General features: G+C 38.7%; 1 protein-coding gene across 1 annotated transcript in view; it reads right to left on the reverse strand.

Moving 5' to 3' along the window:
- Positions 1 to 16,257, reverse strand: part of SLC5A9 (solute carrier family 5 member 9) — a 64,485-nt gene that overhangs the window by 17,539 nt on the left and 30,689 nt on the right. Inside the window, 14 exon segments of the mRNA XM_032218843.1 lie at positions 632 to 667; positions 670 to 744; positions 747 to 786; positions 3,022 to 3,176; positions 3,179 to 3,236; positions 4,701 to 4,869; positions 5,667 to 5,817; positions 5,925 to 6,032; positions 6,822 to 6,957; positions 9,345 to 9,567; positions 11,256 to 11,312; positions 11,887 to 12,005; positions 12,801 to 12,965; positions 15,058 to 15,162. Of these exon segments, the coding sequence (XP_032074734.1) occupies positions 632 to 667; positions 670 to 744; positions 747 to 786; positions 3,022 to 3,176; positions 3,179 to 3,236; positions 4,701 to 4,869; positions 5,667 to 5,817; positions 5,925 to 6,032; positions 6,822 to 6,957; positions 9,345 to 9,567; positions 11,256 to 11,312; positions 11,887 to 12,005; positions 12,801 to 12,965; positions 15,058 to 15,162 (1,597 nt within the window).

Genomic DNA, 16,257 nt, shown 5'->3' on the forward strand with positions numbered 1-16,257 from the left:
TATACCATCAATCATTTACTGTGTTCTCAAAATACAAAATGGAAACTGCATTTGAATAGAATTATGTCTAGTAATATAAAAATAATATTTAAAAAAATGACTTCAGGGTGGCAAAGAAATGAAACAAAGACTATATACTTTCCCATTATTTATTCAATCTATACACTGAGTGTATCTGAAAAAAAAAGCTGGATTGAAAGTAGAAGAAAGTGGCTTTAAATTAGAGGAAGAATCACTAATAATTATGCTATGCTGATGACAGTTCTCTCGTATCCAATTGCGAAGGAATTCAAGCTCAATTAATAAAATAAATCCCACCCAAATTACCATAATTTGTCCTGGATTGGGCTTTCCCTATGAGACCTGGGAAAAAAAAATAACTCTATCCTAGAAACCCATGTGTATATATATATATACAATTGTGAAGACCTGTGGGTGGGTGTTTTTTTTAAAGGGGGCTTATAGAGGCTGATTATTTTTCAAAATGTGGTCCCTTTATTTAGTGGGGATAAGTAGTTAGGATTACTGTTATTATTTATTATTATTATTTATTTTTATGTTATTATTTATTTTTGTAAACGGAGTGGGGAAAGGAAGGAAGGAAAGAAGGGAGGAAGGAAATGTTACAAACCGCCATGTTCTTCGTCTGTGAAATCTATGTTCTCCATGACGAAATCACTGAATCCTTCTCCTTTTGGGAAGTATGTTCTGTATTTTGATGGATGCAACTCTCCATGTCTTTTCAGGTGTTTCACTGTATCTAGTCCACCATGTTAATCTGGCAATCTGAATAATTGAAAATTAGAAACAACAAAATAAAAGTTAGAAAGCTGCTTAAGTCTGATGGTTTAACAAGGAAGAACACTATGTGCCTATCATTTGGCTGGATAAGATAAGATATACTACAACTCACTTTGTAGATGCTTAAGCCCAAATTTATATAATTCTACTGAGTATAAATCCCATTGAAGTCACTGTCTCTCAATCTCAAATCAATGTAACTTGTATCTTAGAAAAAGCCATGTATATTACATTTCTTATGCAAAAATGGGCCCACAATCAAACACTGACTGTAGTTTAAACTCAGACACACTGACTGGATTAGATACCTTCTATTTTAACCAAATTACTGAGCAAGATGGGAATATAACATGGAAGAATAGTTAATACTATTCTGTATAGCTTTTCAACAGCATCTAACTTGTAATTTGTTTGGAATGTATATTTATTTAAAGCTTGTTTCTATAGCTAAACCATTTCTTTATTTTTCCTTGGCATTGCTACAGTTTCTAAAATTACTGCTGCAGTCTTTTATTTTATTGAATGACCAGACATCTTTCTGCCTATTCTTTGCTTCAGATTTGCTTCCTCCCAAGCTGCTTCTATAAATATATATGGACAGTGCGGGGCCTCTACATAAAAAAGTAACTCTCAAAAGCTGCCTTATAAAAGAAGAGAAGTTTAAGTAGTTCGAATTTCAGGCATAAATATAGAAGACGGTTTCAAGTTGTCACAAAAAGCTATATAATCTTCCAAAGATTGATTGCTTTGTTTAGAATAGAATAGAACAGAACAGAATAGAATAACAGAATTGGAAGGGACTTTGGAGGTCTTCTAGTCCAATGCACTGCTCAGGTAGGAACCCTATACCATTTAAGACAAATGGTTATCCAATCTCTTCTTTAAAACTTCCAGTGTGGAGGTATTATAACTTCTGGAGGGAAGCCCTTACACTGATTAATTGTTCTAACTGTCAGAAAAGTTATCCTTAGTTCTAGGTTGCGGCTCTCCTTGATTAGTTTCCATCCATTTCTTCTTGTCCTGCCTTCAAGTGCTTTGGAGAATAGCTTGACTCCCTCTTCATTGTGGCAATCCCAGAATAGTGGAACACTGCTCTCATGTCATTCCTTCTTTCATTAAACTACCTAACCAATTCCAGCAACCAGTCTTTATATATTTTAGCCTCCAGTCACCTAATCATCTACGTGTTCTCTGTACTCTTACTAGAGCATGGGTGTCAAACTCACGGCCAGGAGCCAGATCTGGCCTGCAGGGTGCTTAGATTTGGCCCATGGGGCTGCCTTGGAAACAATAAAGGACTGGCTTGCAATGCCTCTGCTAGAGAAAATGGAGCTTGGGAGGACCATGTGTAGCTCTCCTGAGTTCCGTTTTCACTGGCAGAGGGATGCAGGAGGCCATTGCAGCCGAAAATGAAGCTCGGGCGCCCCTTTTTGCTGGCAGAGCACTTGAGCCATCACAGGCACCTCCGACACAAGTGAATAGAGCTGGCCATGCCCAACCTGGCCACGGCCCCCACCCCTCCCAGGTCAAACACAACCCTGATGTGGCTCTCAATAAAATCAAGTTTGACACCCCTATACTAGAGTCTCAACATCTTTTTTACATCATGGCGACCATGTGTTGGCTTTTTCTAATCACTTCTAGCAGGATATGGAAATTTCCTACATTGAAGACAGACATCTAATGAATCACAAACTCATTTCATAAAACCAGTGATATTTAAATGAAATGTTTATGTACTTGCTGGAGTAAAACTTTTTGTGTCTCTTTTAAAGTAGCGAAAGAAATCAAATTCTTTGTTACTAAACTTTGATTGTACAATGTAATTGAGATTGGTTTGGAATGAAATGCTCTTTTAAATGCCAGAGCTCCAACAATATTAATCTTTTAGCTCACAAGATTGATGCTGTCTCTACTGAAATACAAAAGAGGGTTCAATTAGCTCCATTACATTTCCTCCTCAGCTGCCTGTTGTAATATAATTTCTTATCCACTGTCTGTCTCTCTTCTTGATAGCATGTGCATTGTGCATTAGTTGCTTCACAACGTGGAAACCAGGCTGTTCTCCATTTCCATTTACATGTACATATTCAAGAACTTTGTACAGCAAGAGTTTACCAAAATATTACTATCCCAAACACAATGCTCTTAAGATAATAAAGCAAGCAGAGGCTAAAAATAGATTTGAAACAATAGATTTCAAGCTAAAATATCACTTACATTTTCTTCTGGAATTGGTGGTGTGCAGAGACTCACAAAAACTATAACAGCAACTGTGAGCCCAAACAGAATAATAGCAAAGTACAAATAGTGAACATTTTTCAATACAGATGGTCTTTGATCCTCCTCACCACATGAAGGTGCTTTATAGATAATTCCATAACCATCCGAATAAATCCCACTACTAGTCCAAACATTAGGCCCCAGAAAGCTCCCTAGAAAAAATACAAAAAGATACTGCTATTGACATAAATCTGGGTAACTTCAGCTTATTTACAGGCTTCATTGCTGAGTTTACGTTGAAAGAGGTTTCTTTACATACTTATTTTAGGGTAAATTTGATTTAAAGTACTTTTATTTAAAATTAAACAAAATTTACAATGTTAAAATTGTAACAGAGAGATATTTATGAAAGCCAGTGTTGTCTCAAAACTAAAACAGTGATATATAAATCTAATAGAGTTCCCAGATCAGGAGTACAGGATTCTCTACTACAAATGTTGAATCTCTTTACTGTCATCTAATAAGAATCCAGATGTTTTAGCCCAGATGTAATAGCCATAAATGTAGAATGTCATCTATTAAATCTCTATTTCCAAGTCATTTATGTAGCAGTTTCTTTTACTCATAAGTTATTGAGAGACTTACCAAATCTGGGTAGCAAAATCTGGATGGCAGCAAGATATTAAAGTTTTCTATATCCATTTGCCGCCATCTAATGTATTAAGAGTTTTGCATCCCAGATCTATATGAGAGACTATAATAAATTAAAAGATTAAAAATTATACAACAACAGGTTTGTTTGAAAGCTCGATCAAATAACCAGAAAATGTTATACTTCTAACAGTAGGCTAAAAGAAACTACTTATCACACTTTGTTTTTGTTCCTTTTTGTAATTTATCTTCTTTACCAAAAATAAGACAATGGTTATTATCTTTTCCCCACTGACTCTCCATCAGTTAGGTTTTATTTTGTGTAGTCAATATTTGACATGATTTCCCCCCCAAACTTACTGAACTTTTGTTGCACACCATGGGTTTTGGACATGCACAACTATTGTTCTTAAAAAAGAAAGGGCATGCTATTTGTGATGCATCATGGAATAACTGCATTGTGATTATTGACTCTTGCAGCAAGTTAAGCAGAAATTGACTTGTGGGGAATTATGGAACTTAGTTTGACTTGCTGATATAAGGATAGGATAAGAAGAAAAGCTATTTATTAAGTTTATTGAAAAGAGACTAGTGAAATAGCACTTGATTCCTGTGGATAGATCTCCCACATAATTATAAAAGGCTGGGCTCTCTTGAAGTCTCAATCAAAGCAGATTTGATGGTTGGAAGATTAAAAGTAGGAAAATTCTGTCTCAGAATAAGAATTACTTTCTAAACTTTGGGAGGAAATAAGAGAATGCAATTCTTTATAATATTTCGTTCTCCTCCCCCTTTCCATTCCTTCCTAAGCCTGTCACTATTTTCCGTTAAACCAGTAATCAAAGTCTTAAGAATCTTTTTAAAGTGAAACTGTGCTCTAATGGGACTAAATTCCAAAGATGTTGCATTCAGCAGTCAATATAATTGTAATGAATGGTCTTGTCTGCCCTTAAAAAAACTATGAAATGATGACATTGGGGAGATACTATTATTCATATAAATCTTCTCATTGATTCTGTACTTACTGGCTCATTGATTCTCCTGCAGAAGATTGCTAGGATAAACAGAGCAGTGATGGGTGGCGCTAGGTAACTGGTTATTGACTGAATATAGTCGAAGAGCTGACCGCTATTGGCTGTCTGGATGATGGGGATCCAAAGGATGCTAATGGCAACGAGAATCAGAACAAACACCCTGAGAGAAGGAGAGAAAGTACAGTTACTTTTGTACAACTTGAACAATCTAACTTCTTTCACTGAACTTCTTGGAAAATAAAGTGGGGAGGGAAGCATTACACTCCTGGACTTTGGGGAAACTGAACAAAAGATTACTTTAAAACCAGATACAAAACCAGATACAAAAATATTTCATAAATCAAAATGAAGAAAGGGGAGGAATCTTATTACAAGACATATACAAAGCTACTATCCAAAATGATTGCTTCACATCCCATAAATGTAAGACATAGGTGGTGACTATGACAATTTACATACAGATGTCATTTTCAATGCTGCAGGGCTATCCCTTAAATGTTTAAAAGCAGATAACTAATATCCCAGAATGCAGAACTGTGAATGGAGATTGGGGGTCATCAGTTCTGGAGGCCAGTGGTTGATATGGTTATCTGCTTTGGTATCAGAGCTTTTGTGGTGTTATTTGGGCTGCTTCAGCTTTTATTTAAAATTATGCACAAAGCCCTTGCTAGGACTTATACTTGGCTCTATGAGAAAGGGTTGCAGTCTTGTCATCGCTGTAGAATTATTTGGTCTCCAACAAGATTTTATCAGAAGCCTCTGCGAAGAATACTTGGCAGATGGATACATGAAGCTGCCACAGAAGCAGCGAACCAGATGTTGATGAATACAATGTGGAACTGAGTACATCAAATTAACCTTGTCAAATATGCTACCCGCTAAACGTTTTTGGATTTCAACTCCCAGAGCCCTAACCATTCAGGTAAGTGCACAAAACTCTAGTAAGACAAAAATTACCTTCCAACAATCATGAGTTCCTGCTCTGTAGCTTTTTTACGAAGCTGCTGCCAGATATCTATGGCAAAGAGAGTACTGCTGCTATTGAAAATGGAGGTAAGAGAGCTCATTAAGGCAGCCATAATCACAGCAATCATGAGACCACGGAGTCCTAAGCAACCAAAAAGAAACTGGAGTTAGCTTCTATGTGCAAGGGAGCCCTAAAATAGCTGATTCAGAATCTCCCCTCATTCTCAGAGTAAATGAAGCTTATCTCACCAACAGGCATGAGTTCCATTATCAGTTTAGGGTAGGCAATGTTGGAACATCCCACTTTAGCACCACAAACTATTTCACAGATTACTGGATCTACACAGCCCACTTCATCTGGCGTAAGGAAACAAAAGCATTGCAATTCAGCTTTACAGATCTCGTGGAGAATAAGAGCCCCAAAGACAAAGGTCTTTCATACTTCCGTGTTACTTCATATTTCTATTCAAATGTTATGAGCTTTCCTATTCTGCCTACAACCGAGATGGGGAGCTATGGCCCCTTTCTGATTTGTAAGACGTCAACTCCCAAATTCACGAGCCAGGGATGCCTGGAGTTGAAGTCCACTGATCATAAAAAGGGCCATGGGGGCCCACCTCTGGCCTAAAGAAAATAAAGAATAGCATTCTAAGATACTTATGGGCATGCTTGTAATATTGGTCTGAAAGGCTTCTTCTAAAGAACATTTGTTCATTAGTTTTTCACCTTCCTGGGACATAGCTGAGAGCACAGGAGAAAGCAGGACAAAAATATTTGGAAAATGTTGATTGTGGAGACTTTGTAAATAAATTATATTGAACAGGTACACTAAACTTTCCTGGAAGAAATAAAAAATGCACAGCTGAAAATAGCCTTTTATTGCCAAACATTTCTAGTGCAATTTTCAGGGGGCCCTGGAGACTGAATGTGGAAATATGTGAGCTTCCAACAGAACATCTCTGGTTGCTCTTAGGAGGGCCTTTTCTTACACTTTCAGCCAAATTAGATATTTCCATGACTAAACTCCAAGCAATGTTTGTTCTACCATGTGGGTATCCAATTCTCTAGATCATTGACTGCTGCTCAGTTAATGAAAAATGATGTCTGAAAACACCCATGGCATTCCCACACTGAGAAGCAGCTTACCTGGAAAAAGAGCTCTGCTAATCATTCCTGGCATGACAATAAAAAACATAGGGAGGATTTTCAAATATCCACCAAGTATTGATCCACCTTTGGCATGAGAGATGTTCTTGGCTGAGATCGACCTTTGCACAATGACCTGCAATGAGAAACTTGGTGGTAATGATTTCCTTCTCATTTCTTTGGCCAACCGAAACAAACGGAGCTGTTGTTTTACTTTAACTGATGGAAAAACCTTTCAATCGCCAAAATTTTGAAATTTCTATAGAGTGCCCAGTGCTTGCGAAAGACAACATCTAATATTAAGATAAAGTATTTGCCTAATAAACCTTTGTCAGACGAAAAAACCTTTGCCAGACCAATCCTTGAATACAGCTTGTCTGCCTGGAATCCACACTATATATTGGACGTTAATACAATTGAGTGGGTCCAGAGGTATTTTACGAGAAGAGTACTCCACTCCTCTGCTCACAATAGAGTACCTTATGTCCCCAGGCTTGAAATTTTGGGCTTGGACAACCTTGAACTAGGCCCCTATGGTCTGACCTAAGCAGAGTACAAAGTTGTCTGCTGCAATTGCTATCTTCAAATGACTACTTCAGCTTCAAACTGCAATAATCACGGGTAACAAATAGAGACAACTCAAAGTAACCACTCCAAACTCGATTGCAGAAGATACGACTTCACATAGAGTGGTCAATGCCTGGAATGCTCTACTTGACTCCATTATTATTTCCTGAAACCCCCATAGCTTTAACCTGAAACTGTCTACTGTGAAACTCACTCCATTCCTAAGAGGTCTATAAGGGGCGTGGCATAGCGCACCAGCATGCCTACCAACCCTATCCTACTGTCCCATTTATTTGTATTGTCCATGTTTATACTTATACTGTTATCTTGTACATGTTTGACAAACTAATAAATAAGTAAGAAATAATAAATTTGTCGAACGATCAAATATTTAAAATACACATCAATTCAGTTAAAATAAGGTAGCCCTCAACTTACAACCACAACTGTTGTGGCCTGTTGGCCACTGACCCCTCCAGCAGCCGAATCAGAGGAGGAGGAGGTGTGAGAGTCAGGGTCAGCATCAAGGCAACCTGTGAGCTCCAATGGGGAAGAGGTAATGGAGCTGGCAGAGAGAGAAACAGAGACAGAGCCTGGGTCAACCCTCAGATGGAGAGTCAATGCCCCTCAGGTGTGGTGGTGGCTGATGAAGAAGAAGAGGAACATCTGGGTCCAGTGCCTGACACAATGATGCACAGAAGGAAGAGGAGAGGAGAGCAGTGGAAATCCATGGCCAATCCTTGGGAGGGAAGAGCCACCGCTGCTAGCAAAGCCCTACCCTGGCTCTGGGGATAAAAGGCGTGGGGGTGGTGGGAGATGAATAGATGTGGCAGACAACTATTCATCTTCCCACCGGTCGGACTTATTACCCAGCATTGAGAGAGACTGGCTGCTGGCGCTCCTAATAAAGGAATCTTTGAGTTAACTTCAGTGGGTCGTCGTGTTGGGGAGCTGGGCCAGAAACAGGAGCCCAGAATTTCTGTTGATAAGTTAGAAGGTTTGTTAAGTAGTTTTTACCACCATTTACAACTTTCTTGCCACAGTTGTCAAGTAAACCACTGCAGTTGTTAGGCTAGTAACCAGGTTGGTAAGTGAATCTGTCGTTGCTACTGATTTGCTTCTCAGAGGTTGCAAAAGGAGATCACAACAGCCCTGAGACTCCGCAAACCATCGTAAATATGAGTCATTTGCCAAGCCTCTGAATTTGAATTAGGTGACCATGGGGGTACTGCAAGGGTCATAAGTGTAAAAAACAGTCTGTGTAAAAGTGTAAAAACCACTTTTTTCCAGTGTTGTTGTAACTTGAAAGGTCACTAAATGAATAATTGTCAGTTTAGGACTGCCTGTATACACATTTTCATGTAGTATTTAACAAATAGAAATGAATTTTCCAAGTGTGAATTTTAACACATTGATTAATATAGGTGACTTCCCTGCTAGCTGAAGTAGGCGAGGTGGAATTGACATCATTTGTTTCTTTACATCATTTATGTAATAACATCATTACACAAATGGCATCTGGCAATGTCAATACAATAGAAATTTGAACCTGAAGTGCACTGCACTGAGGTCCATTAAATCAAGGTTTCACTCGAATGTATGTTTGACTGTGGCTATGAAGATGAATTTGCTTCTTTAACTGTGGTAGCCCCAAAGGTCAGAAAATATATTTTGTATTTCATTGTTTCCCTCTCTTCCTGCCCAGCAACAGAAGGCTTTATCCTTCTTTTTCCCTAAAAGCTGAGCGATACAAATTATTCTGGGTACTGTAAGCGTAAGGAAGGAGAGCTCTCACATCCTTCTCATGCATCTTTACTGAAAAATTAAATGGCTTTTTGATTCCATTGTAATGTTTTCCATATGTATTATTCAGTAGGAAGCATTGTTAACATCCTTCCATGGAAGTGAATCATCAATCTAAAGTTCAAGGGAAGGGGAGAAAGAGATTTATTTTACCTGATCAGTGCACCAGCACCAGAGAGCAAGAACCGAGAGGCCAAATAGAAGCCCGGGCCATGGAATATCCCCAGTGATGGGGTCTCTCATCATATGGAAAGCATCTTGTCGTGGCAGGTGGCAAGTTGTGTTTGGGACAGTGATGTTAGGTATTGCCTGACTGTACTTCTCTTGCAGTCCTTCATACCATCCAACTTTCTCAAAACCTGAAAAGAAAAAAAACCTACTTCGTTCATTCATTCATTCATTCATTCATTCATTCATTCATTCATTCGGTCGGTCCCAGATTGTTGGAGGCAATATGCTGACTCTATAAACCACTTAGAGAGGGCTATAAAACACTTGAAGCGGTATATAAGTCTAAGTGTTATTGCTATTGCCATTGATTGATTGATTGATTGATTCATTCATTCCTGCTCCCCCCGTGTAATGTACTCTCTCTGAGCCAAAATAGAAGCTAAATTTGTTATACAGGCTGGCATTTTGTGATTAGTTTTCATTAAGAAACATCTCACATACATGAGGTGATGGAAGGGAGATGTAACCATTTATCTTTAACCTTCAGCCATTTAATTTGAATCTTATCTGCCATTCTAAATGGGAGGGATTTTGGTGCTGATATGTGTTCTTTGAAAAGTATGATTATAGTTTAAAACAGAAACACAAAGTATAAATAGTGCAATATGATATGTGACACAAGCCATATGTTTAAGCTTACACATTATATAAAAATAAAAAAACATTAATTATATTAAATTAATATTATTTAAATTATATTTAATATATTAATATTACTATATTAGAATTTCTGGATTGTTGGGTATGTAATTACTACACTGCTGATAATTGTCTGCCAGTCTGAGCCATCAGCGCAATTTCTTTCTTGACCAGACTGTCTGATATGATGAATAAATATTTCATGGTGACATTGTTCCAAATTTTGAAGCATTACAGTGCTACTTTGTTTGATCAGTACTTAGATAACACAGGATTTTATACTCTTTTAGGTCATTGTGTAAAAATTTTGGTAAATGAAGCAGGGCTGGGCTGCTGCAGGTTTGTCCAGGTTCAGGAGAAACTGTAACTAACGTTATGGCCACTTCAGAGAACCTCCAAATCCCTCCTCTGGCTGGCACCACCCACCCACCCCACACCTCCCAGGAGTCTCCACTCAGCCCATTTTGGATGCAAGGTAAGTGCAGGCCCCACTTGGGGAGGGGGAAAAACGGGCCTCCTGGAAGGCATCTGGAGCCTGTGGGAAGCAGTTTTCACCCTCTTAGAGGCTCGAGGAAAGCCTCAGGGGCCTGGGGAAGGTGAAAATGCCCCCTCTGCCATGGTGCTGGAGGTCGATTAGACCATGCCCATCATGGCCACGCCCACCCAACAACCAGGCAGAGAACCCATTGCTGAACTTTTTGAAGCCCACCTGAAGTAGCTGAAGGAACAACTATGTTTTAGTCTGTATCCCCCTCTGCATATTAAAAAAATGGTTTTATTCCAACTGGTTTGATTCAGGTGACCCTGAGGGTACAGATAAACCCCCAAGTGGCCTCAGTGACTCTCAGAGAGTTAATGACAGACCAATCTTCAGAGTATTAATGACCAGATGACTGCTAAGGAATATAAATTCTTCTGTTTCCCACCATTCAGCCAGAACTGAAGAAGCTTCTTGGATGAGAAGTAAAATGTATTCAAGGAAAAAAAACCCAATAAAGTCTAGTTGTCTTTTGAAAAACACCTTTGACCTCAATGATTGAGAATTAGATATTCCAACCATAAGATAAACTTCTTTTGCACCACATATTGCTAACCTCTGATGACCTTTTCAAAAGCAAAACTCAAGAAATCTATACTAAATTAGAAATGAGAATAAGAAAGTAATCAACGCAATTCCTTCTTCTTACTTATGACATAAGAACCAAAGCACCAAGTACCATAATTACAGTTTGTAGAGCATCTGTGTATATACTGCAGTCAAACCACCTGCATATAAAAAGAAAAACAAAGACTGATTCAGCCACAGGTGCTTCTAAATAGTGATGATCAAAGTAGCATATTCACATTAGCTATATGCTATTTACATTGTAAACAACTATGTGCATTCATTTTAATTTACTTTGATATGAAGAAAGCTAGGAAGCTAATATCAGTTCAGTTCCATTAGCCCGTTCTTATTTATTCTTAGGCTAGGACATCCATAGGGTGAAAAAATGTCAAGATGTCAACCATGACCACCAATTGTAACCATCTTCCTTTCAGATCCTGTAGACTTGATATTTTTGATTCCTGTCCCACCCTATGGATGCTCCTGGATTCTGGGATAATGATAGTCTTTCATGGTGACTTTCATAGTAGAAAAAAGGAAGAAAGTGGTTCATTGTTCTGAAGTACTTTGATGGTTATTTCAGAACCCAGTTATGAGTTGAGATACTCATACTCATATTTTACAGAGTGCTCTCATCCAATGTAACACATGGGCTATTTCATACATACAAATTATTTCTGACCAGGATTAGTTGTTCATGCACTGTTATACTTCTACACAGCATAGTTACCTGCAATAGTGTAGATAGCTGTCACTATTAACAAGATCACCGTAGAGAGATAGAGATTCCAACCAAGGGACATTTGGATAAAAAGTGCACCAGAAAAAATATCTGTCTGAAGTAAATGGAGAAAGAGAGAGAGAGAGAGAGAGAGAGAGAGGGAGAGAGAGAGAGAAAAAAAAGAGGGGGGAGGGAGGGAGAGAGAAAAAGAGTGAGAGGGGGAAAGAGATGTTAATTGTGCTAGTTATTATAGCTTGACTCTTGCAAGTAAAGCAGGTGCCAAAGCTAGAAAAAGTGTCACCTTTGATACTGGTGTATGGATGGCATCTATCGCTGATACAAATAAGAGAATAACAACGGTAGAAGGAGGTGTTCTAGTCCAACCCCTGCTCAGTAGGAAATCATATATCATTTTTGACAAATGCTGTTCAATCTCTTTTTAAAACCTCCAGTTTTGGACAACCCACAACTTCTGGAGGCAAGTCATTCCACTGACTGATTGCTCTGACTGTCAGGAAATTTCTCCTTACATGTAGGTTGATTAGTTTCTACACATTGCTTCTTGTCCTGCCTTCAGGTGCTTTGAAGAGTAGGTTGGCCTCTTCTTCCTTGTGGCAGCCTCTTAGATATTGGAACATTGCTGTCATGTCACACTTAGTCCTTCTTTTCATTAAATTTACTTTATTTACTTTGCTTTTTATCCAATTTATTTTATTAGTTCTTTAAACTATGTGAGACAGTCAGGTTGGCATCTTTAAAATTCTTTTAAGGAAGTAGTGGCAACATGGACATGCTCTATTAGAACAATTATTGCAATTGAGAATAGTGGGATGACTTATCCAAGCAAACATCCTTGAGTACTAAGTAAACCATATATCCCAAGGCTATGATTTTTGTCTTGGATACATACCGATATTTTGGTGAATATATACAAAATGAGGGATAGTACAGATAGGTAGATTTGAATCCTTTGTCCTCCAAATCTTTTCTTCATATATTCTGGCATGGTAACGACTCCAGAAGAGAGGTAAACTGGTACAAAGATCCAACCAAGGACTAGCAATGCCCAGGTGGCCTATCAGGAACCAAAAAGAAAGATACCACATATGCAAATAGTGTATAAAATTATTTATTGCTAGTAAATGGCAAAAGAAAAATTGTGAAAACAAATAATATAAATGACAGTAGGTAGATGAGAGAAATGATTCCTTGAATGAATAGCACATCTTCTAGAACAGTGGTTGTCAACCTTCCCAATGCCGCAACCCTTTAATACAATTCCTCATGTTGTGGTGACGCCAACCATAAAATTGGTGTCTCGGTTCCTAAGACCATCGAAAATATGTCTTTTCCAGTGGTCTTAGGCAACCCCTGTGAAAGGGTTGTTCGACCCCCAAAGGGGTCCTGACCACAGGTTGAAAACCATTGTTCTAGAACATTAAAAAAAACCTTTCTTTTGAGGGTAGGTCAAAAGATCTTAATTAAGTGAATTTATAGGGCATCAGAAAATCCAACATCAAAATGAATGATCTTGCTCACACTTTAAAATCACATTTTCACTTACATTAAACCCTTCCTCCTTTTTTCTGTTGATTTTAGGTACAATTTATTCTGAACTTTTATTTCTGTCAAGTTTTCAAGGTATAGATAAAGTGATGAGGCTTTGACACTGGACTTGGCGGCTTATACTATTAGTCTTAACACCACATAAGCAGGTAATAAAGCCTAGAAAACTTGGCTTGCTTTGAGAATCAGACCTAGTTAATTCTTAAATAGAAGAACCTCAGAAAATCCCAAGACAGAAAGCTAGACTGTGGAAGTTGAAAAATATCCCAGAAGATGACAACGTCATCCATTTTATCACTACGCTTAGGACTTTGATGGCTTCTGGAGATTCCTTTTTTCATTCACTACCATATAAGTTACTGGACTCCAGCCTTGCTTCTTTGCTGTTCTAGTAAGTGTGCACGAGGAAATGTATTATTGGGTGACCTTCAGCACCAAGAGAAATAATTCATCTTAGAAAAAGCTGAGCTCCAGTTTTTTGGCAGCTGAGAAGTTCAGATATCCCTCAGGACTGCGCCATGAGTGAAATATTGTAACTGCAAGCAATGTTACTCAAAGCATGGAACAATCTTGGCCTTCAAACGATTCTAAGACAAAGTTGGCTTTTAAGTTCACTTGGATTACTACAAAGACAAGGGTCAAGGGTCACAATATTGTAGGGACTTCTCTGCTGGAGCAACACAATTTAACCTGAATTCGTCATGAGTTTATGTTCAGTATGTTTTAAAATGCCAGTTTTTGCCAGCCTTTTCTTTAGAACTAGATCTTTTCTTGAATATTTAGTAAATTCTTTTCACACTGGATTTTCAACCCAGTGGGGTAATTTTTTCCTTGGCTACCACAGAGATCATATAATCATTATAATCACATGGAATTGATTGAAATTAAATATCATTTTCTGGGTGCAAAAAGATCTTTAAAATATATAGGAACTCTGCCACAATGAATGAATCAGGCCATATCAATCTGCTAAAAATAATCAAAAATGACATCCATTCAAGTACATTAATTGTGCTATCACAAGGGAAGTTCTGCCCCTTTTGTATATATTGTGTGACATAACATAATGGATTATATTGTACTTCTTCTAAACATTAGCACGTACATTTTCTGAAATGGACAGTGAAACTACGGTACATGTAATCCTTGTTTAATGTTCACTCACACAACAACTGTTCAAAGTTATAACAACATTGAACAATGATACTTATGACAGGTCCTTGCAGTTGCAGCTGTTGTTACATTCCTGTGGTCACAAGCTACACACTTGGCAAGTGGCTTGCAATTATGACATTGCAACATCTTGTAAACACGTGATTGCCATTTGCCACCTTCACTGTGGGTTTCTAATAAGCAGGCCAATAGGGAAACTGGGAGGTCTCAAATGGTGATCATGTGACTGTGGTATGCTGTGATTGGTCAGAAGTTGCCTAAAAACAGCAACTTGGACTGCTGGAACTGTAACTTAGTGTGGTCACAGGACATTGCATCTTACAACCATGTCACTTTAGCAACACAATAATTTGACCAAACCCACACAGGAATCCCATAGGAGTCCTCCAAAACCACCCATTTGTAAAAACAAAGCAAAGTCATCTCACATTCCACTCAAAGCCTCCAACAGCCAGTCCTCCTGCAGCTCCAGTGCCTGCTAGACCAATAAATAGGCCACTCCCCACATTGCTTGACATCAATGATGCGCCAATCTGAAACATATAATATACAGAGATTAGCTCAGAGATAGGAAAAAGAGCATTCATGCAGTAGTGAATAAACATAGAGGAAAATATCCAGGACTGTTCATTGATGGTGGATTTTCTTTGTCTTAAAAGAAAATCTGAATAACCTTATCCCAAAGTTTTACAGCAATAATGGAAATAATCAGTATGCTCTTTTGTGTAAAATCTTGCCAATCTGTGGACTATTGAAAAATAACTATGAGGCAGGGACGTGCAGTCACCGGAGGCAGGGGAGGCAGGGCCTCACCAGTCTCATGAGGAAAAGGAAATAAATTTTAAAATAATTAAAAAAGCCAAAGTAGTTGCTGCCAGACTCCAAGTCACAGTGACTCTGAGTCTGCTTAGTGCTAACTGTAGGGGGAGGCGAGAGAACTATGGGCCTCCTTTGCATAAGGAATTTTTCACCTTTAAGAGTTAAGCAAGGGTTAAAAAGCGAAAAATTCCTTATGCAAATGAGACACGTGATTCTCTTGCCTCCTCCTGCAGAGGGCAGTTTGTTTAGAGGCTTTTTTAAAACATTTAAGCGGAGTCATCCATGTGGTGATTCTAGCAGCAACTATCCTAGCCTGCCTGGCCCTGGCTAGACCAAATCTTGCATATTTGACACAGCTGGAAAGTATGTGGGTCAGAGAGAGGGGGCAGGAATCTGACCAGGGATAGGACAAGTTAATTAAAAATTACGCCAGCTGAGAAAGAAGATGCCTGCAGGCAAATATCAAAAGAATTGTAGACCCACTCGGTTAAGGAGTGGAAGAGGGGGCCCGATCACCCCCCTGGGCCCGGGATAGCGTCCCTTCCAAACGGAACCAGTGTATCCTAATGAGGCTCTAGGTTTGTGTGGGAGGTTAATCTGCTGCATTTCCTGTTGGTGGCCATGAGCTCCCGGGGCCGCAGGTCAGCAAAAAGTGTGTTAGAAATAGAATATGGGAGGGTGGAGAGTGTTCCTTGAACGCCCCTCCAATACATGTTGGAAAAAAAAAACCTTCAGAAAAGTTTTAGTAAAGTCTCTGGCAGAGAAATTACCCTCACCCCCATTGCACAAGCCTCAAGGAGGTTGTTTGC

The sequence above is a fragment of the Thamnophis elegans genome, chromosome 5 (genome assembly GCF_009769535.1).
Source record: "Thamnophis elegans isolate rThaEle1 chromosome 5, rThaEle1.pri, whole genome shotgun sequence".
NCBI lineage: Eukaryota > Metazoa > Chordata > Lepidosauria > Squamata > Colubridae > Thamnophis > Thamnophis elegans.